At 41.6% G+C, this 23,337-nt stretch overlaps 1 protein-coding gene across 2 annotated transcripts in view; it reads left to right on the top strand.

The window, feature by feature from the left end:
• Positions 1-12,536, top strand: part of FAM83B (family with sequence similarity 83 member B) — a 67,768-nt gene extending 55,232 nt beyond the window's left edge. Inside the window, exons 3-6 of one of the 2 annotated variants that reach the window (XM_075063424.1) lie at positions 6,039-6,163; positions 9,993-11,849; positions 11,889-12,051; positions 12,088-12,536. In XM_075063424.1, coding sequence (XP_074919525.1) covers positions 6,039-6,163; positions 9,993-11,849; positions 11,889-12,051; positions 12,088-12,369 — 2,427 coding nt within the window. In that variant the 3' untranslated portion in view covers positions 12,370-12,536. Of the gene's footprint in view, positions 1-6,038; positions 6,164-9,992 lie in introns of both variants that reach the window. The other variant, XM_032771120.2, reaches the window with a different exon arrangement.
• Positions 12,537-23,337: the final 10,801 nt, after the last annotated feature.

A 23,337-nucleotide genomic window follows, 5' to 3' on the forward strand; every position in this document is an offset into this window, starting at 1 on the left:
ATGAACAGTTAAATTGGGCAAGCTATTGATCCTTATTCAAAAATGTTATATTCCACTATTTCATATATTAATCATATGTAATAATAATGAAGATAGTGCTGTAAATGTGCAAATTCTGTGTAGATATGTATACACAATTACTCGTTGGTTTCATTTCTATTCTTGCGCCTTTCGAGTTACCACGTTAGTGTTTCATTTATTTTAAATAGTAATAAATAACTTATAACACCACAAACTGTAAGGAAAAAAATAAGATCTGCACAGGAATATATATTTAACCCTCTGCTCATTCCCTTTCTTGGTGTTTTTTCATGGCTACCTAAAGCATCCTGTATCACACAGATACTCAGCAGGCAACTTGTTTACAAGCAGCTTCCAGTGTAAAAGCCAGCTGCAAAAGGGGAGTTTATATTGTCCCTTGCCACAGTTAGAGATACGAAGTAACAGTGAGCCTTTTAAGCCTAAAAGGGGCTCTCAGGTGAGAAGTTAGGTCAGGATTTACTATCTATCATGCACAGGGTTTCCCTGTGCAGTAATAATCTTTCTTCGTCAAGTGCTTGCTCATGTCGATTCTATTCTAAGTATATGCACGCCCCGTGCACAGTCATTGGAGACTTTTGACTTAGCAGTATTCAGAGGGTTGGCTGTGGGGCTTCCTTGAATACTGTGCTCATGCGTCAGTATATTAGGCACCACCGACCCAACGCCCTCTCAGTTCCTTACCATCCCTCACTCTTGCTTAGAGTGCTTACAGTCCATTGTTCTGTCTCCTTTGTATTTAGTTGATAGGTACTTAGTTAGACCATTAAGTTTAGTTTTTGAGTAGTAGTTTATGAGTTAGAGTCCCGGCTGGAACTTCACCTTGGAGTGGGCCATACCCCTTCCCTAGGCATTAAACCATGCTCATCTGGAGCTGGCCAATGCCAATTAGTGACCCCATGAGAGCTGTTTGAAGTGTTTGGGGGTGTCTCACAGAAAGGACAAGTGCAGGATCTGCAAAACCTTTTGCCCTGGAACTTAAAAGGAGCAGGATATCTGCTTGAGGGTCCTCCTCATGGAGGTTTCCCTTTGTCCTACCTCAGAGGCCTTTCAATCGGACTCCACGCCTGGCACTTTGGCATTGGTGTAGGGCACTCTGTGCCTGAAGCAGGCCTGGTGGCCAAAGAGCAAATAGGCTGGATGGCACTGCAGATGCCAAGCCAGGCAACTGACTAAGCTAAGGCCCTGGCATCTAAGGGCAAGCTAGTTATGGGACGATCCTCTAAAGAACCAGGGAGCATCCCCAGACTGCAGGCATCAATCCTCATCACTGTGGCCTAGGATTCCGGCACTGCAGCCTCGGTCCCCGGTTAGAAGACTCAGTTCCCTGATGCCAAGATCTCCACCTACAAGGCATGGGACACCTGAGTAACTATGCCGATTCAGTGTACCCATGGTACCATTGGGCCTCCTGCCAGAGATCACCATGGCACAGATCACAGTCGCCTAGGTGGTCTCTCAGGCGTTGATTCCCCCCCAGTGTGGGATCATTCCAGGTCACAATACCGGTCGCTGGCTCCCCAGTATTGCTCTTCAGGCAGGCATTGGTCCTCGCCCTCTCCTTACCGGTTGCCAGCAAGGTCAGTCAGCAGATTCAGGCATCTACAGCTCCTCCCTGGTCACTGGAAGGACAATGGTCTGAGGTGGAAGGGGAGTTCAGCCCCTCTCCAATAAAAGGCAAATTACCACCAGCCCGCAAGACCGGCATGCCTCCTGTGGTGGCAGCACAGAGGCAGGGGCAGTGGCGGGCAGTACTGGAACCCGTGAGGTGTTCATGTTATGCCAGTCCCATACTCCCACCATTCCTCCCAAGCCACATCAGACAAACTTCCCGTGGCACAGCTAGCAGTAGAGTTGGAGCACGATGGTGAATCCAACCTACCTCCAAGAAGGTGGAAAAGAAGTACTATGTCCTGGCAAAGGGATTTGAATATCTCTATATCCACCCTCCAGCGGTGTCTTTGGCCGTGTCTGGCATCAATGAGAGGGATAGGCAGGGCCAGGCAAGTGGCACACTGAAAAATGAAGACACCAAGAGGCTGGACTTGTTTGGCGGAAAATGTATTCAACTGTCAGCCCGCAATTTCATATGTCTAACCATCAGGCCCTACTAGGCAGGTACAACTTCAACCTGTAGGACTCCATCAGCAAGTTCAAGGAGGGCCTTCCACGGGACCGAGCCCAGGAGTTCACCACCTTGGTGGATGAGGGCAAAGTGGTGGTGAGAAGCACCCTCCAGATGGCCTGGAATGCTATGGACTCGGCAGCCAAGGTAATCACCTCTGCGGTGGTCTTGACGCACAGCTCCTGGTGTGTCTCAGGAGATGCAGGCTACTCCGGGCTGTCTCAGGAGATGCAGGCTACTCTTCAGGACCTCCTGTTTGAGGCAGCAGGGATGACTGATGCATGGCTCTATGGCCTTAAAGACTCCTGTGCCAACCTCTATTCCTTGGGCCTATACATCCCTCTGCAGGCTGGAAAGCCGTTCCATCCCCCACCTCCGTTGACGTCCTGGGGTGTCCTCTGGTTCAGCTCCTGAAGGAAGAAGAAGGAAGAGACAAAGGTTTAAGCGGCAGCACCCTTTGTCTTCCCATTCCTCTGCCCAGCCTGGTTCTTCCAGAGGCCAAGGAAGCCAGAAGCAGGTGTTTTGAGGATGTGCCCGAAGACAGCACCCCAGTCACTTCCCAAGATCCATCCCTCTTCCGGTTGGCCTGGTTGCAGCTGACCTTGGACTGTTGGGTGCTCAACATAATATCTTCAAGCTACAGCTGGCAGTTCATGGCTAACCCTCCTTCTCACCCCCTTTCCCCATCCTTCTTCAGGGACCTTTCTCATGTTCATGAGGTTGAGAACCTCCTGTGCCTGGAGGGTCTGGAGGAGGTCCCCCAAGATATGAAAGGGAAAGGGTTCTACTCTCACTATTTCCTAATCCCAAAAGCAAAAGGAGGCCTCAGACCCAAGTCTCTCAAGAAGCTGAAGTTTCACATGGTCTCTCTGGCCTCCATTATTCTCTCCCTGGATCTGGGAGACTGGTATGCCACCCTCGACCTAAAGAACATATATTTGCATTTTACCTTGGCACAGGCATTGCCTCTGTTTTGTGTTGGGCCACTGCCATTTTCAATTCACAGCTCTGCCTTTGAGTCTCTCGTCAGCCCCAAGAGTATTTACACAGTGGCCAGTGGCTGCTTACCTGAGGTGCCGAGCTGTGCAAATATATACAAACCTCGACGACTGCTTAATAAAGGGCCGATACCAGGATCAGGTTCAGTGTCATTTCAACCTGCTTTGCTCCATCTGTCTTGACCTGGGGCTGTTAATAAATGAGAAAAAGTAAACCTTAGTTCCAGCGCAGCACATAGAGTTCATCGGAGCAGTCTTGGACTCTATTCAGGCCAGGGCCTTACTTCCTGAGACCCAGTTCCAGGCCATGGCAGACCTGATCTTGTGCATGCAACCCACCCTCTTACCACTGCTCATATGTGCCTGATGCTGTTTGGCCATGTGGCAGCCTGTACTTACATGGTCCGACATGCATGGCTCCACCCCAGGCCACTACAGGCATGGCTGGCATCGATCTACATCCCCAACAGACACAACATAGGCCATGTGGTCAAGGTCCTGGACCACAATCTGTCATCACGCACACAGTGGCAAAATCCTGCATTGGTGTTGGAGGAAGTTCCTTTGCAGGGGCCCCCTGCCATCGGTTACCCTTGTCTCCGATGCTTCAGACCTGGGATGGGGATTCCACCTTGGCAATCTCAGCATGCACGGTCATTGGTTCCATCTCAATCATTCCCTACACATCAATGTCAGAGAGCTCAGATTGGTCCTCTTGGCCTGCCACACCTTCCTACCTCACCTATATAGCAGGATGGTCCATGTCCTGACAGACAATACAGCGGCTATGTTCTATGTCAACAACAAGGCAGAACTAGGTCGTCTGCCCTTTTCCAGAAAGCCCTCTGGCTATGGGACTTCTGTGTACAACATAACATCCATCTTGTAGCCACACACCTCCCCGGGCCAGGAATGCCTTGGCAGATCACCTTAGCAGGACCTTCTTGTTTCGCCATGAGTGGTTTCTCCATCCATAGGTGGGCTACTCCACAGGTGGACCTGTTCATGTCCAGGCAGAACAGGAAATGCCACATTTTCTGCTCCTTTCAGGCATTCGACAGAGGTTCCTTGTCAGACACTTTCCTGCTTCCGTGGTTGGGGGTTCTAATGTACACCTTCCTCTCAGTTCCATTGATCCACAGAGTCCTGTGAAGTTCAAGCAGAACAGGGCAAAAGTGATCCTCATAGCGCTGGCATGTCCGCACTAACGCTGGTTCAGCACGCTGCTGGACTTCTCGGTGGCTGCTCCATTATGGCTATTGCTCTGGTTGGATCTGCTGTCAAAAAAACAAGGCAGTTTTCTGCATCCAGACCTGACAGTTTGGCTGCTGCATGGTTAAATGCAGAGGAACAGGAGTGCTTAGCGGGTGTCCAACATGTCCTGTTGCGCAGCAGAAAGCCCTCCACCAGGGCAGCCTATCGGGCTAAATGGAAGTGGTTTGCTTGTTGGATCTCAAATAAATGCATTCAGCCCAAGAGGGCCTCACTGCAGTTAATCCTGGACTACCTTTTGCACCTCAAGCTCCAAGGCTGTCCCTTTCAACTATCAAGGTCCACTTGACTGCTTTATTAGCCTTCCATCCACCACTTGAAGGTAAGTTGGTTTTTGCCCAGAACATGACTGCCAGGTTCCTCAAGGGCCTTGAGCACCTCTACCCGCACATCAGGGACCCCATCCCTCCGTGGGACCTGAAACTTGTGCTGTCACAGCTCACAAGACCCCCCACCCCTTCAAGCCTGTGGCTTCCTTCTCTCTCCTTCTCCTTTCCTGGAAGGTCACATTCTTAGTTGCAGTGACATCTGCCCACTAGGTCTCTGAGATTAGAGCGCTTACCTCAGAGCCTCCCTATGCAGTCTTTTACAAAGACAAGGTCTAGTTGCGGTTGAACCTGGCTTTCCTGCCCAAGGTGATCTCACAGTTTCATACGGGGCAGGACATTTACTTACCTGTTTTTGCCCCAAAGCCGCATAACAAGGAGGAGGAGGAGCATAGGTTGCATTCCCTAGACATCAGGAGGGTGCTAGCCTTCTACATTGAAAGGACCAAGCCATTCCATAATTGTTCGTCATGGTGGCTGACAGGATGAAAGGTCATCCAGTGTCTGCTCAAAAAATTTCTTCTTGTATCACTGCCTGCATTCACTGTTGATATGATTAGGCAAGGGTGCCACCTCCGGTGATCGTGAACTCCCACTAAGCCAGAGCGCAAGCCTCTTCGTCAGCTTTTCTAGCTCAGGTGCCTATCCAGGACATCTGTAAGGTAGCCACCAGGTCATCCATCCACACTTTCACGTCCCATTATGCGCTTATCCAGCAGGCTCAGGATGATGCTGGTTTTGGTAGAGCAGTGTGGCAAGCCACAAGACCATGAACTCTGAGCCCACCTCTGAGGATATTGCTTGTGAGTCACCTAGAATGGAATCGACATGAGCAAGCACTCGAAGAATTAAAAATGGTTACCCACCTTTCTGTAACTTGTTGTTCTTCGAGATGTGTTGCTCATGTCCATTCCATTACCTGCCCTCCTGCCCCTTTGTTGGAGTTGCCAGCAAGAAGAAACTAAGGGGGCGCAAGTTCGGTGGCATACTGATGCATGAGTGCAGCACTCAAGGGGACGCCACAGCTGACCCTACAGATACCACTAAGACAAAAGTCTCTGAACACACCTAGAATGGAATGGACATGAGCAACAAATCTTGAAGAATAACAATTATGAAAGGTAGGTAACAGTTTCTCTCTCTCTCCCTCTCTCTCTCTCAGCTTCCAACCCCCTACTTCCCTGATACTTAAAAGTTCAGTATCAGGCCCTGAGATCTTATATATAAATGGCAACATTCATTTTGTTCATTTTAAACATCTTCTATAATCCTTTTCAGAACATGAGAGTGCGGACAGTAAAAGGACAAGATTATTATTCCAAATCAGGGGCAAAATTCCATGGAAAAATGGAACAGAAATTTCTTCTGGTTGATTGTAAGAAGGTCATGTATGGTACTTACAGGTAAGTTCAATACACAAAGCTGTGAATAGAATATGTTTCCTTAAAGGTAAGCAGAATATGACTCTCTGATGATAACTAATTCTGCTATTTCTGAAAATGGTCAGTATACTCTATGGTTAACTTTAATATAATATATATTGTATATTATTTAATAACTCTGACATAGAAGTTTTGTTGGCCAAATTTTGAACTCCTCATTCAGTATTTAGTGAATAACGACTCAAACAGACTCAATTTGGCTTCAGTTCAAAGAAGTCAGTAAAAACAGAGGCCATGTCTACAATGCTGCTGCGATCGATGCAGTGGGGGTCTATTTGGTGGGACTAGTGATGACTGCAGATTGCTCTCCCGTCGACTCCGGTACTCCACTGGAATGAAAAGAGGTAAGTTGATGGGAGGGCTTCTCCCATCGACGCAGTGCAATGTAGACACCTCAGTAAGTCGACCTAAGCTACGTTATTCACACAGCTGGGGTAACATAACTTAGATCGACTTACCCCGGTAGTGTAGACAAGGCCAGAGTGAGGACCCCAGTATTTGTCCCATACCATTTAATTATTCTTATTTAATATTCACCTTAGAAAAGATTATATTGCCTCTGTTTTGTGTTGGGCCACTGCCATTTTCAATTCACAGCTCTGCCTTTGAGTCTCTCGTCAGCCCCAAGAGTGTTTTTCATAAGCTCTCCTGTTAAACTTCTATTTGTAATAGTCCTCCAGATACTTGGATCGTTAATTTGTTCTTTCCTGTTTTGTGTTCTATACTGTGATCCAAATTCAGAAGTGATAATGTATAAGGTAAGATAAGTTAGACTCTCTTACACTTGGTTAGATTTCCTTGGACCAACTTATACCCACTTAACAATACACAGATGTGTGCAAGGGAGTGAAAATTGGCATAACTTACATACTAAGGAGCTGGAAGAGACTATAAAAATGTGGTAAGCTAAAAGGAGGATGGCCAACTTCGTCTTTCACATTATTAGACATTTTTATTTGCTTTTCTTGCAATACTTCTCTCTTTTGGGCTCTCAGATTTATTTGCAGCAACATAGAGATTATGGGCTAGATCCTCAGCTGGTGTCTGATAGAATTCTGCCAGTGTTTACCAGCTGACAATCTGTCCCTCTACGCTTAGTGAGACTCAGCTAACTAAATTCAGATGTGAAGTGTGCAAGGTGATGAGGGAAGTGACAGGTTCAAAAGTGAGTAAGTTTAAGGACACAGAGGGAATTTGACTGGTTTGACATCTTTCACCGATAATACCTTTGAAATGTTAGTGTCTGTGAGAATGTGACTTTGAAAATTATTATGTCTCAAAGAAAAGCATTTTAGAAAATTACAGTTTTCATGACCAGGCGCTTTGGGGCCTAAATCATCCATTTCTGCTGAAATTAAGCTTCTATTAAAAAAAAAGTTTCAAGCATTATAATAGCTAGGACTATCATATTTGAATTTGTCTTCTAAAAATTGGTTAAAACTACAGAACTTTTTAATGTGCAAAAGTACAGTATGCTCATTTAATAACTTAATTGAAAATGAATGAGAAATAGAACTGTTTTACATGAGTCATTAAGTTAATTTTTGATGTAATTCTATTATATTTTCATATTTCTTTCCTGAAAAATACAAAACTAACTGAACAAATAAAATAAAAGAAGTAAGACATTCAAATTAACTCAACAATCCTTACTACAATCCTCAGGACCAACAAATTGTAACATATTGCTTAATACCTTCACTTTCAGTTATCTTTCATTATTTTGACACCAGGAAGAATGGGATCATAAGATAAATGTATATCTGTTACAAATGTAATCTACAAAATATAACATCATGGTGTGGCACTTTACTCCTGGGAGAATTAGATGTCAAAAATTTAAAAATTCTGCACACAATATTTTAAAATTCTGCATATTTTATTTGTCAAAATAATGCAATATAATCACTCTGGTTTCAATTATTTCAGTAATTTATTTAAACTACACTACAGTGGATGGAGAATGGGAGTAGGGAGCATTGGAGGAAATCCCCCAACCTTCTTTCCTACTAGTAATGTAGCTAGGTTTGATTCTATATTTCTTGTTATTAGTCAACAAATAAATGCAGCCATATGCTCAGTGTTACATCATAGGCAACTGAACAGTAAGTGAGGACTGGGAAATTAACTCACAATTTATTTTGGCTACTGACCATCTCCAGAAAGATCAGTAGCAAACAGTTCATGGAGCACATTTTGATAGAAAAATTTTTCAGTCCAAAAATTTAGGCCAGTTCTAATCATTAAAGCACCATAAGCATTTATAAGGCCATAATGTCCTTTACACCACTCTGGCAATGTAAAGGAGCCTTAAACCCTTTCCACCTGTTTTATACTCCTAGAGGAATTCACTAAACAGACAGGCTGCTACATTGTGCTCTGCCTGAGGGGACAGAGCCTGCCCCATGCCTGCTTCCTCAGAAACAGCCCGAAGCCCTGCCCCTCCATGCCGAGCGTGTTGCAATAGCGAACGAGAGGGACAGAGTGTCTCCCTCTCACACATGCACAACTGCCTAGACCCTTCCCACAGCAGTGATTTACTTCTCAACTGGCAGCTCCGTGTGCCTGAACCAACCTGCCTGCGATGCCAGGGGAGGGTGTGTGACCACTCTTTGGGCTTCCCTTTGCTCCCCCGTCAGAAGTCATTTTTTCTGCAAGGAAGCAAAGAAATCTGGGGGACATGAATTCTGTGCAAATGCAGTGATATAGAATTCCCCCCGGAGTAACACTTGTTAATCACAATGGCATTAATGCATTCATGTGACACAACATTTATAGTGGGTTTTTTTTGCATTTTTTGCTGATGTAAAGCTACCTTCTCCATTAATGCTGTGATTGGCATGTCCTTCAAACATTCTGAACACACTACACGAGAGTTAGATTTCCATTATCAAAGTATTATGTATGTATGTTATGAAGAGATTTCACTACCCAATTCTTGAGGTCTAAATTTATTTAACAATTCCAGTGTATATATTTTTGAGGATTTTTTTAGTGCTTGTCAACACACAATTAGTTTGTGGCAAGCTGGGGTGTGAATTTACCCCATTCTAACTGTCTGCATGGACGCTGCTGAATCACATTTAAAGTTTCTTAATGTGCTTTGATCTAGTCCTCTTTAAAATTAGATTGCACTGAAGCACATTAACAAACTACTAATGTATGACAGCAGGGAGCACACAGTTAGTCCACAGCAGGCTAGCTTGGAGTAGATTCACATCCTAGCTTGCAGCAAAGTAAATGTTTGTGTAGACAAGCTCTTATTTATTCAGAATTGTGGAAATACTTTTGCATATATTCCTAATTTACTATTTTCATATAATAATACAAATTACTTATGCATACCATGGGCCTAATTTTCTTATGTTGCCTTTGAATTGCAGGGCTAATTTTGCACCTACAAATAATTGTGTACATACAGTTTTACATACACTATTAATTGCTAGTGAAATTATTTGCACATGTGCACCTATATACCCAGTTTGTGGATGGAAACATTGAAATGTATAGTGTTTGTAAGTACAATTCGATAGTTACAGGCTTAATGCAGCTCCCACTGAAATCAATGGTAAGTCTTCCAGTGAATTCAAATGGAGTTGGGTCAGGCCCTCCATATCCAAGTGCCATGAATCATGCCCATAGTTAACTGCATGAATAAGTATTTGTGCATGAAAAATTATGCTTGCTAAATCAGAGACTGGGAGGAGACGCTCATAATAATGAGGCCTGGTATGATGCATTTGTCCAAAAGTTTTAAAGTATTGCTAATTGTAATTTGTTCTGTTTTCAGCTTTATGTGGTCATTTGAAAAAACCAACCTCAGCATGGTTCAAGTTATCACAGGACAACTGGTTGAATCCTTTGATGAAGAGTTTAGGACACTGTATGCCCGTTCCTCTGTTCCTAGTTCATTTGCCCCAGAATTAGTTAGGGTAAATAGTCACAGCATACTCTGGGAGAATGGCACATGCCAGCATTCACAGTCTTCTTTAGCTTCAGTTTCCAGCCAACGAAACCTTTTTGGTAGGCAAGACAAGATTCACAAACTAGATCCCATTTACTTGAAAACTCGAGGAAGATATGCAGGGAATGAAATAAATACATATGGTTTGAGAAATCAGAACTACAACAAACTACCCTTTCATCCAGGTTTTAATATGCAAAATAAAATTCAGCAGAATCAACCCAGTGAACAAAATGAGCATTGGAAGAGACACAGTTATGCTGGGGAAAACCCAGAAAGGACTCCTTACTTTTTGCTACACAGAGCTATTAATCGGGCCAATAATCCATCAAATACTTGGAAGATGCCATCTGATAGTCTTAGTATTGTATCTTCATTAAAGGGAGGCTATACAAACAACTGCAATGCACCCCAACAAAGTTTTGCTGATCGGTTTTCACAGCCAAAGATAAATATTGCAGAAAGAAATTCAATTGTACGGAGGTCTTTCAATGGAACAGATAATCATATCCGCTATCTGCAGCAAAGGATGCCAACCCTTGAACACACTACAAAATCATTTCTCCGTAACTTGCGAATTGAGTCATACTTAAATGATCAGTCAGATTCTGCTGCAGATTGCAGTGGCTCAGCAGTCGGTGACAGGTATGAGGGGTATGACACAGCGGAAAATATTAAAGCTCATGCCCTTTATTCTCATTCTCGCCTGAGGTCATCATTAGCTTTTAAGCCAACTTTGCCAGAACAGCAGGAAGTAAGCAGCTGTACAAGTTCTTCAAATTCAACTATTGTTGGTTCAGAGGAAAGTGAAACACCTAAAGGGACACCCAATCATATCCCAATTGTGAAAAATGTGACCAACAAAGAATCATCAGAGGTCAGCACTAATGTCCCACCTGATTCAAATGAACCAAAAAAATCTGGAATACAGGTTGCAGAAAACAAAAAACCTATTGTATATCCAAATGCCACTCGGGACCCATCTATCTACTTGTACACAGCCTTCTATGCAAACAGACCAGCGGAAAATGTGAAGAACCACCAAAATGAAAATATACTAAAAAGGCGAAGTTTCCCTATGTTTGACAACTTCAAGTCCACTTTGGATCATGATGTCAACAAACAGGCATCCAGCTATGTGTACAGCACATTGACTAGACAGAGACTTAAGCGGCCAGAAAATCTAAAGCCCCCCGAGGATATAATAAAAAACTCTAAAAGCTTTCACAGTGTGACCAACCACATAGAACATGAAGATACAAATCTTGAAGAAGAATCAAAGAGCCCCACTACCACTAAGGCCATCTCTGTGGCTGCTCTAGCTGAAGATAGCAAAGAGGAACCTAGCAAAGAATGTACTTTAAAGAAAGAAAATAAGAATTCTCCAAGTTTCCTGAAAAAGGGATCCCAGAAACTGAGGTCATTGCTGAATCTCACACAAGACAAGAAGGAAAACTTGTCAAAAAACAAAGCTCCTGTGTTTTATAGAATGTGCAGCAGTTCTGACACGCTGGCTTCTGAAGGCGAAGAGACTCAAAAGCCAAAAATATCTGAGACTAAGGCTGATTCCTCTCCAAGAAAAAAGAGGACCACATCATTCAATTCACAAGGCAGCTTGCATAAAAGTAAAGAGGATGTCACTGTGAGCCCACCAAAGTCTCCCAAGCTTCCAAAGTCTCCCAAGCCTCCAAAGTCTCCCAAGCCTCCATTTGATGAAAGCAGTAAAAAGTGCCCTACTTTATGCCCCCCTGAAAAGTTCTTAGAAACTCTAGGAGATGCATCCACTCCAAGATTTAATACTGAACAGATCCAGTACCACGAGGTGAAAAAAGGTATAACTAATGCTACCCAGGAAACCGCACCTGTTTCTAGTTCTCCACAAAGAGTAAGCACAATGACATTCCAGCCTGGAAACTCAAAGAACAAAGAGGAGTTATTAAGATCTCGTTTGAGTGAAAGACGTGTTTATAGTCGCTTTGAGCCATTCTTGAAGATGGAAAGCTCTGGTCAGCCAGCAAGAAATACTCCCAAGAGCAGTACACACCTCCCAGAAACAGAAAGCAAAACCATAGAGAATAATTGTGCAAGGGCCAATCAGGTGGCTCATTACAACTCGACTGTATACCATCCATTACAGCCAAATGAAAACAAGCTTCGAGGATTTATGCAAAAGTTTGGAAATTTACTGTACAAAAACAAATAACACCCATATAGTATAACACCATGTGAGGACTGTGTGAAAAATAGCAAAGGCAGCAGGACTGTAAGTATTTAACTGACTTAGACTGATGGGCAGGCCTGTAAAGTTTACAAGGGTTTCTGCAGGGGTTAGAACTTTGGAATTGATGTATATGTTTTGAGGTAATAAACCTAGAGGAATTATACTTCAGTCATTACACAAGTTCTGTGTCTAAAAGATGTTTTAAATGAGATGTTTATAATGTTTATACTGTCAAATTAATTTGAGATAGATACTTTCCCTCATGCAGAAAGTATGTAATAATATCTTAGACGTGTGAAAAAGAGGGAGGAGGTTTTTTAAACTCCAACTAATACTTTTTTTTCAAAAACCTATCATTTAAAAATAGAATAATACTGGGATAAGTGGTCTGCTATGTCTTTTCAGCATTTATGTGCTCTTGAAAGTAATAAAAGCAGACGTTAATTCATTGTATGTTACTTAGCCATTTAAACTAATTTTTGAAAGCCTCTTACAGACTTTACCATATTACTGATTGTCCCCATAGACTATATTGAACTTTGAGGGTAACAAATGGAGAATCTCTCTTATTGTACTGAATATTGTATGTAATTACATATCACCCACAAACCTCAAAGTGACCCTCACACCAGGGTGTAGTGTACTTGTTTACAATGTGAAGTGGTTGTAACTGTAGGGTGACATTTTAAAAACTATTGATGCATCAAGATTTATTGAAAGTAGTCTGCAGTTGAGTTAAACCACAAATGTACAGTTAACTTTTTATCATATATGCCAATATTCCATAATGCATCCTTAGAAACATGTGCTTTCCTGTGTTTTTAAATTTGGAGCATCAAGGAAGAAAATTAGTCTATGGATTACCATTTCTCAGGCAAGTCTGTATGTTTCCCATGCAGTACCTAGCTTTAAATGTTAGCAATTGAATTTACAATTCTAACTTAAGTAGTCCAGTTAAAAAAAGTTGTAGGCACTTATTTCATTCAAAACTTGAAGTATTTCCAAAGATTAAAGTAATAGAAGCAACAAAAAACCTTTTAGACAGACTGGGTAAAATTCTGGTTTCATTGGTGTCAGTGGTAAAATACCCATTGACATTAATGGAGCCAAGATTTCACCTATCTTGTTTATAAACTTCTGTTCCTCATTTCTTCCTACTTACTATATGGACCAAAGGACCATGTACAGGAATGCTCTCTGTTCACTTGACCAGCTTGCATTCAAATCATTTTTTTAAAATATGGAAACATTCACAAACTCTTTTCATTTGAATCAGTCAGTGCTAATTTAAGGATTTCTCAAACTGAGATAATCTGTTTGCAAAATTCGGATGTTCTGCCAGTGACTTCAATGGACATTGGATCAGGACCCAACCATTTTATTTAACTGAGACATGAGCAATTCCCATTGAAGTCAATAAGAGTTACTTGTATCAAGCAGTAAGATAATCAGGACCCCACTACTGTGCATAGTAAATATAAGAAGAGTATGAGAGAGACGAGGTTGGTGAAGCATATATTTTATTGGACCGATTTCTCTTGGTGATAGAGACAAGCTTTTGATCTTCTAACTGAGCTGTTCTTTAGAGCTGTTCTTTAGATCTGTGAAACCTTGTCTCTCTAATATCCTGGACCAACATGGGTACAACAACATTTCATATGAGAAGAGTATGACACTGACAATTAATATTTAATGTTAATTCATTCACAAACATTTATTTTTAATGTCTATACCTGAACTGATTGTTGAGATGAGCACAGCAGTGATTTCTGTATGTTATTTCCTTTATTTTAATGGTGTGGGGGGGGGATTTTGAATAAGAATATTGTACTGTTGAGGAGAGCAACTCTCGTCCAAATAACTTTTTTAAATAGCAACCATATTTTCATGCAGCAATTGTTAATATTATGGAAAAAGTTGTCTTGGCCCTGGTTATGATCTCACTTAATTTAGCTTTATCTATATAACTTGGAACAACTCTGGCCCACAGCACCATAGTATCTAAGGGTATGTCTACACTCCGAAATTAGGTCGAATTTATAGAAGTCGATTTTTTAGAAATCGATTTTATACAGTCGATTGTGTGTGTCCCCACTTAAGACCATGAAGACCATTAACTCGGCGGAGTGTGTCCACAGTACCGAGGCTAGCATTGACTTCCAGAGCATTGCATTGTGGGTAGCTATCCCACAGTTCTCACAGTCTCTGCTGCCCATTGGAATTCTGGGTTGAGATCCCAGTGCCTGATGGGTCAAAAACATTGTCATGGGTGGTTCTGGGTACATGTCATCAACCCCCTCCCTCCCCCCGGTGAAAGCAACAGCAAACAATCATTTCTTGCCTTTTTTTCCCGGGTTACCCGTGCAGACGTCATACCACGGCAAGCATGGAGCCTGCTCAGCTCACCATCACTATATGTCTCCTGGGTGCTGGCAGATGTGGGACTGCATTGCTACACAGCAGCAGCTCATTGCCTTTTGGCAGCAGATGGTGCATTACAATTGGTAGCCTTCGTTGTTGTCTCATTGGATGTTCTTTTAGCTGACCTCGGTGAGGTCAGTCAGGGGCACCTGGGCAGACATAGGTGCTCCTTGCAGACCTTGGTGAGGTCTGTCAGGGGCACTTGGACATAAATGGGAGTGACTCCAGGTCATTCTCTTTTTAAGTTTTGTCTCCCGGAGATTCAGTCCTGCCTGCAGTTGTACTGCACTGTCTACTGCCAGCATAAGATGCATGAGAGAGATGGAGTGGATCAAAACAAGAAAGAGACCAGATTTGTTTTGTATTCATTTGCTCCCCCCTCCTTCCCTCCGTGAAATCAACAGCCAACAATCGTTTCAGTGAGGTCTGTCAGGATCACCTTTAAAAGTTTAATAGAGATTCAGTCCTGCCTGGAATAGTGGAGGGAGGGATAGCTCAGTGGTTTGAGTTCAATCCTTGAGGGGGCCATTCTGTGTGACAGTTGTGTATGTTTCTCCTTGATGCAAACCCACCCCCTTTGTTTATTTTAATTCCCTGTAAGCCATGTCATCATTCGACCCTCCCTCAGCACTGCTGCAGGTCCCTGTTATAGCCTCTGTCCTTCATGCCCTTGGAGATTTTTTCAAAAGTTTGGGCATTTCGTCTTTTGGAACAGAGTTCTGATAGCACAGATTTGTCTCCCCATATAACAATCAGAATCCATACCTGCCGTTCGGTCCATGCTGGAGCTCTTTTGTGATTCTTGGACTACATCATGGTCACCTCTGCTGATGAGATCTGCAGTCACCTGCAGATTGGCCATGCTGGCCAACAGGAAATGAGATTCAAAAGTTTGTGGGCCTTTTCCTGTCTACCTGGCCAGTGCATCTGAGTTGAAAGCGCTGTCCAGAGCAGTCACAATGGAGCACTCTGGGATAGCTTCCGGAGGTCAATACCATCAAACTGCATTCACACTACCCCAAATTCGACCTGGCAAGGTTGATTTCAGCGCTAATCCTCTCGTCGGAGGAGGAGTACAGAAATCGATTTTGAGCCCTTTAAATTGAAAAAAATGGCTTCGTCGTGTGGACGGGTGCAGGTTAAATCGATGTAACACTGCTACATTTGACCTAAACTCGTAGTGTAGACCAGGGCTAAGTCTTCTACACTCCTGTCACCCACTGAATTATTCCTGATTTATACTAACATATAGTGATCCGTCCCCTGTTGCCCATTCCGAGCTTCTGGCAAACAGAGGCTAGGGACACAATCTCTTTCCATCCTGGCTAGTAGCCACTGTTGGACCTATCCTCCATGAACCCTGTTACAGGCTTTTTTTAACCCTGTTATAGTCTTGGCCTTTACAACATCCTCTAGAAAAAGAGTTCCACAGGTTGACTGTGAGTTGTGTGAAGAAATACTTCCTTTTGTTTGTTTTAAATCTGCTGCCTATTAATTTCATTTGGTGACCCCCTAGTTCTTATGTTATGAGAAGGAGTATTTACTTTTGCCTCACCAGTCATGATCATATAGACCTCTGTCATACCCCCTTAGAGGTCTATAAAATCATTCCGTTTGAAACCTAAAGGAAATGTGACCCAAAGATAATAGACCCTACCTAGCTGAACTCTGAATTTCCAGATGCTGTTAAGACAGCAGATTGGTCCATGAAATTTGAAAGATAAAGTAAAATGTATAATCAGTGGTTGATGTGAAAGGATTTCCCCCTCCCACAGCACTCCTCAAAAAGTCCAGTGAAGGGATATGCTATTTAATTCTTAAAAATAAATAAATAAATAAAACACACATGCCTAATTCGTTCGTTCATCGGCTACGTCAGAAACCTGCTTGTTCCTCCTCACGTATTGCTGTGATGGGAGTCCTTGAACTATAGTGTGCTGCATTTCACCTAGAACCCTCTCCTGGTCCCATTAAAATCACAATGGTTATTGTCAGTGACTTCTATGATGCGGGTTCAAGACATTTCCCAAAGAACAGTTTTAAGCAAAATGATATCTAGTAACAATAACTATTATATAGTGGGGATGGTATTTACAGTTAGTGGTGATCTCTTGTGTCTCAATTGTATGTTGGGTCTTTCTCTTTCCCTCTACCAAAAGTTTTCCGTTCCTTCTTAGCTGAAATATTTGCAGAAAGTATATGAATTGCTTCACTAATACATGTTTGAGTTTGCCTTTTCCATGCTGAACTGGCATAGCTGGAGTGTTCAGTACAGAAAATGCCTCCTCACAACTCTAAGGGACTGCCCAGTATGGACTCCTGTTACTCTCTAGACCAGTGGTCCCCAACCTTTTTTGTCTGGCGCCGGCCAGATGAAGAACCGCGGCGGTGGTCAAGCATCTGCCGAAATGCTGCCGAAATTCGGCGGCATTTCAGCAGCGACGCCTCTGGATGACGCCGCTTGTGACAAGCTTGCGGCAAGCGGCGTCATCCAGAGGCATCGCTGCCAAAATGCTGCCAAATTTCAGCAGCATTTTGGCGGATGCTTGACTGGCAGCCAGGACATGCGCCCACAGGCACCATGTTGGGGACCCCTGCTCCAGACAGCAGCATTTTTTATTATTACATTTTTTATGATCAGCAAGTTTACAGGAGGATGTCTCAATTAAGAGAACTCCCCTGGAAAACATACAAGCTGCAGAGCTGCTCATGGCCCTATAAGTCAGGATCTGTAAGCAATGGAAGCACATTTATTTGCATTCTCCTGCCCTAGGCAGCTCTCCAGCATACCACCATGGAATGTTCATATTTTTCCTTTTGGGGCTACCATTGCAGGTGCTAAAAATGGCAATTCTGTGTGTGTGTACATACATGTAGTAAATCTTATGAGATATAGTTTGTTACAATTTTTGGAAAATTACTATTTCTTCTATCAAAGACAGATTGCTAATTGAAGAGAAAGACCATATAAACATTTCCAGTAAAATGCACGTAATATACATTTGTTTGCTAATTGGCGTTCTCTCTCTAGATGGGTATGGTTGAGAAAATTGCTAGGGGGTGGGGAAGGGGGAATAGACTGCTCACCTGACATTCTTTCTATACAAGTAGGGTACACAGGGTGTAACATAGGCCAGGAAAAAACCTTCCTGTGCAAGTCTCCTATTAAAATACTGACAGGATACCACTTTATTTACTGATTTAAGTATACACTGGATGTAAAACACCAAATATTTGCATGTGAACATCGTGCATTTAAGTGTCTGTTCTACAATGCCTGTTCTTGTCTCATCTAGCAGTCAAAGAGCTCAAAAACCTGATTGTTTCCCACTGATTTTAATGGCCTTTATATCAAGCTCTTAGAACCCAATTTAGCAAATCATTTAAGCATGTGCTTATCTTTAAGCACTCAAGTAGTCCTAGCATAAAGTTAAAGTATAAAATTAAGCTTGTGCTTAAGTGCTTTCCTTTATCATGGTCTAAAAACTCATAATACTACTTGGGCATCAAATCACATATTCCAATCAATTGTTAATCTAAATATATGTTTTTTTATTTACTTAGAGCAATGTCTGGATTTCACACAGCCAAGCTTCCAAACCCCATGTAAATGGTAGCTATTGCTTCTGCCTTTTGTAATCTAGATGATGCAAAGGAAATAGACAGGATATTATATACAGGTATACAAGCCTCCAGAATTGGTATTCTTGATTGCAAAGCAGAAAACAGAATTTAAAAATGCTTCAAAAGCACCAGGGAATTCCATGAAGCTAGGTTTTGGCCATACCAGATTAATATGTCTGTTTCTACTCTGGATTTAGTTTTGCACTGTTAGTCATTATGTAAACTCTGGTTTCTCAGTGGAAATACTTACATTACATTGTAGTTAATGCTATGCATATACTATATATGTACAAATGCAAACCAAAATTTGTCATGAAATAATTTATTTTTATTATTTTTTACCAAATAAAATGCTTCTTTTAAAGCTTAGTTTCTCTGACATCTTTATTTACATTGATTTCATACTACTAATAATATTTCTAGTTTTGAATGTCTTCAGCAGTTTTTTTAATTTTAAAAAATGTACTGACACAAAGCAAATTAAGCAACGAAAGTTGGTAATGAAAGCTCTAACCCTGCAGTTTAGTGCATGCTATCCCTTCTTGGAGCCTCACTGATTTCCATGGGGCCTCATACAGAATCAGCAGTCTACTGGGAACTGGAGGATGGAAACTTAAATAATTTCCTTGCAGAATATCAATAGTAAAATAGGGGAAGCTATAAAGGAGATAATAGGATTACAAGGATCGGGTCAGTTATGTCAACTTTCTGTGCTTAATTTCAATGTCTTATATCACTCTGCTTCTACATCCATCTCCAGTTTTGTTTCCTTTCATATTACCTCTGCTTTGTTAATGATAATTGATATCCTCGTTTCTTTCTTCTAACACACAGCCACCTCAGGTCCTATTCCACGCTGCCCCTTTCAAAATCTATTTGCCTAGCATCTAACCTCTCCCCATTTAAATGCTTCCTAAAAATTCACTTTTATCAGATTGCTTACAAGAAGTGTCTTCACACACTCCTCTGTGCATCAGCATAGATTTCCAACTTAATGTCTCATGAGGAATGGATTTTCAATATCCAAATATGTGCTAGGTGCTTTAGAGAAATAAGTAGAGAAAAGAAGACCTAAAGAGCTTACAGTCTACGTTTAAACTTAATAAGCTTAAGGGAGGGATAGCTCAGTGGTTTGAGCATTGGCCTGCTAAACCCAGCGTTGTGAGCTCAATCCTTGAGGGGGCCATCTGGGGCAAAAAATCAGTACTTGGTCTTGCTAGTGAAGACAGGGGGCTGGGCTCAACCTTTCAAGGTCCCTTCCAGTTCTAGAAGACAGGATATCTCCATTTTTTTTACAAAAAGAGAGGACAGGAGTTATAGAAATAAGATCAGGTGATTATTTGGTTATGGGGTGTGTGTGTGCACATGTTCAGATAGACATATACATAAAATCACACAGTGTCCTCATATACAGAAATATAAATAAAAGAACATAAAGATTTAACCTACTAAGTAAGATGTGCTCATGCTGTAACTGAGTAACCACCTGATGTCAGCATTACACTCCTGGGTCCCACTTCTTCTCTTTCCCCTCTTTGTTTATTTCCCTCACTTGTGTCAAATCTAAACTTAGACTGTAAGTTCTTCAGGGCAGGGGACTGTTTTCAACTTCTTTCTCTAAAGTGCCTAGCATGTATGTGGGAGCTCAAAAATTAGTATAAATAATAAAACCTATTAAAGTCTCAACTGACTTGACAGACAAGCCTTGCCTATATAACTAAACAAAATCAAGATTTAATTTATGATATAAATGATTGATTTGTTTGAGACTAAGCAATGAAATACTATTCATCAGCAAAAAGTGTAAAGTGTTATTTTTTGATTCAGTATGTACTGTTAAAAAAATAATACATAGGATGAAATCTGCTATAAAAGTGCTTAGATCTCAGAGAACGCTGCATAGTTGAATACACATTATTACCTCCACTTGACAAATTGGAGAAACTGAGGCACGGAGGTCTTGTGTCACTCATCCAAGATTTCATAGTGAGCTGATAGTAAAGCTGAGGATATAATGAGGTCTCCTGACTCCCAGTCCTCAGGCCCCTGCCAGTGGCCTGAACCTTCAAATTTTAAAATGTCAAAGATTACCAGTGATATGGGTTGCCTAAGTTTTTGACTGGCTGAGCTGGAGCCAAATTTTCAGAAATTGCTGACCACTTACCCTCTGAAAATCAAGCCCCATTAAGGAGACTTAAAATGGATCCATACAAAATCACTAGTCCATTTTGAAAATAGGCCTCTGTATAGGTATATAACAGTGTTTCCATACAAGTCTCAAAAAATCACTGACAGTTACCACATTGTGTATTTGAAATACCCACTATTTTCCATTCTAAGTGTAGAGCTATCATTGTGGTAACTGCCTATACATGTTGAATGTTCAATGGCAATACAGGGGTAATCTTTGCTATTTTTATACATCAGTTTCTTCCAAGCCCATCAGGAACAGCTACTGTCTTCATTAATCATTCTTCATTGTGCTTTCCTAAGGTCAGAACATCTCACTACCTGACCATGGGTCAGTTTTCAACTGGGGTAATTCAGGGTGTTTCCACTCAGGCCAATGGAACTAGTGATTTACACCAGCGGAGGATCCAGCCCATAGATGGTAATTTTGGTCTGTCATACTGTCAAAGAACCATCAGTGAGCACACATAGGAACTCAATCCTGACTGTCCGTTCTTCCCCAACTGAATAAACCTTAAAGTGATTGAGAATAGCTACAAGGATGTACAGGCTTGGCTGACTCCAGTAACATGTCTGTCAGGCAAGTGCAGTAAAGAAGCCTCAAAGACTCATGCCCCTTTTCTCCGTCTTTTTATAGCATTACAAGTGTTTTGGGTGAGAAGGGTGGGTTGGTTCACAAAGGACAGAAAGGAAAAAATAAATCAGGAGGATGAGAGTACTGACTGTTATCAGTCTCTGTGTGCATAATCACAGAGAAAAAGTTAGTCTACCCCAGAGTAGGGATAAATTCATTTTGAGGTGCAACTCTATGGAATTTATCAGGCAACATAAATACATGTATGAGCATGAATAAACTGGCATTATGCAGACAGCAAAAATTAAAAGCAGTCACCGAGCAGTACTTTAAAAAGAAAATGGACACAATCACTTAATTTTTTCCTCTTTTGTTTCAGAGAGTTCAAAACACTGGACACTTGGCACTGAAGTCTCCAGTCCTCAGCTTAAAATTAAGCATAATTCTTCTAGGTACAGAAATTCCTCAATAAATTCAGTCAATTGGCCTGGAATGGAGCTGTCTCTGTCATTGTACTTTGAAACTTGAGGTCACCAGGCCCAGCATAACAAATCTCGGATCTAAAGGAATGTTCTGTTCAATTTGTTGGGACAGATTAAACTTTATCTGAGAGAGGTGTGCATTCCCAAATAAAGTGCTACAGATTCTACAGTCTGACTTCTTTTTTTAACTTGAGGATGGTAAAGTTTTATCACCCACAATGTACAGATTCAAAGCAATAACACCGCTTCGAGCAATGAAATATGAACTCTATATGGGATTACTGACAGATTTTCTGTTTTGACTACCCGCTTCTAACCTGCAATTTCACAGATAAGACAAGGGAACAGAAGGTGAGGATGTACCAGATAAAACAATGGGCAATAGAGTAAAAGATAAGGTATCTTACACACTCCTGGTCATTGCTTTTTCTGCTAGCCCTCTCGCCTATACTTTTTTTTACCCACCCTTTGAAATCCATATGGTGGAAGTTACACTATTGTACCATTTATGGGCTGCTTAGACCCACCTTCCAACCCACTTATATCAAACATATAGTTTGTATCACAATTTACTTCACTACTGAATTTGGCCTTCAGAGTTTTTTAAAACAAGCTCTGCGTCAGGACAGCCTTTCTCTGAATAATGTCAACGTTCCATAGAGACAGAGTTAAGCACACTTCCTGGGTTTGACCTGACTAGGAGGGCACATATAGATTCAGCCTCATCAGTCCTAAAGACATCAATCATACTCAAAAGTATTATAAAATTCCAAATGGAGGACTTTTTCTCAGAGAGGAATTCACTTCCTTTAACTGTAGGATTAACAGCCAATATTTCATTCACTACAAAAGGTAAAGCCAATAATTTGGTTGAATTATTTTTAGATCAATTGTTTATAACAATTTAGAACTAATGATCTTGAGAGCTTAGAAGTAAATTAAGGTGGTGTTTGGCAGTAGAAATCCAATCTAGTCAGCTGATTTACATTTACTGGGGCACACAATCACATGAAGAAAGATAAGAGCCAAAATCCAAATGTATAGAGCTTGCTTTATGTTTTCATTAAGCGTAGGACAATCCTAAAAATGTGTGGTATTGGTACAAAAAAAAATCAGCAGGAATTTCAAAACTCTCATTCACATATCTGGGGTAAATAAGCTGAGAAACATAGGGCCAGAATTTGCAGGGTATTTAGGTGCCTAAGTATGCAGGTGGACATCTTGTGGAGTCCTTTGAACACCTATGCTCCTAATTGGAATTTAGGCACTTCAGTACAATACTTTTGAAATGCCTACTAGGTTCTTATATGCATCTTTAGGCATCTAAATACCCATAAAAAACTGGCTCTAAGCTACTTAACTGCTTTTGAAAAATGTTTCACTTTCCTTTATACAAAGATTTCAGTTAACTATGCCAAAGATTCCAGTTATCCAAATTGGGCTTCTCTCTAAAGGCTAGTTACATGCAATATTTTGATTGTAAAGACAGCTCTTTGGGGCCACACACTTTTCTGGTGTAAATTCAGAGTTAATATCATGGATATGTTTGATTCTTGGTTTCTGAGAAAGTGTGAGTAATAAATATTTAACAAATAGCTTAAATTAGAATAGAAGTCAAGGATTACACTTTCTCAAAATAGATCTCCACTCTCACCATGA

The sequence above is a fragment of the Chelonoidis abingdonii genome, chromosome 3 (genome assembly GCF_003597395.2).
Source record: "Chelonoidis abingdonii isolate Lonesome George chromosome 3, CheloAbing_2.0, whole genome shotgun sequence".
NCBI classification, from domain to species: Eukaryota; Metazoa; Chordata; order Testudines; family Testudinidae; genus Chelonoidis; species Chelonoidis abingdonii.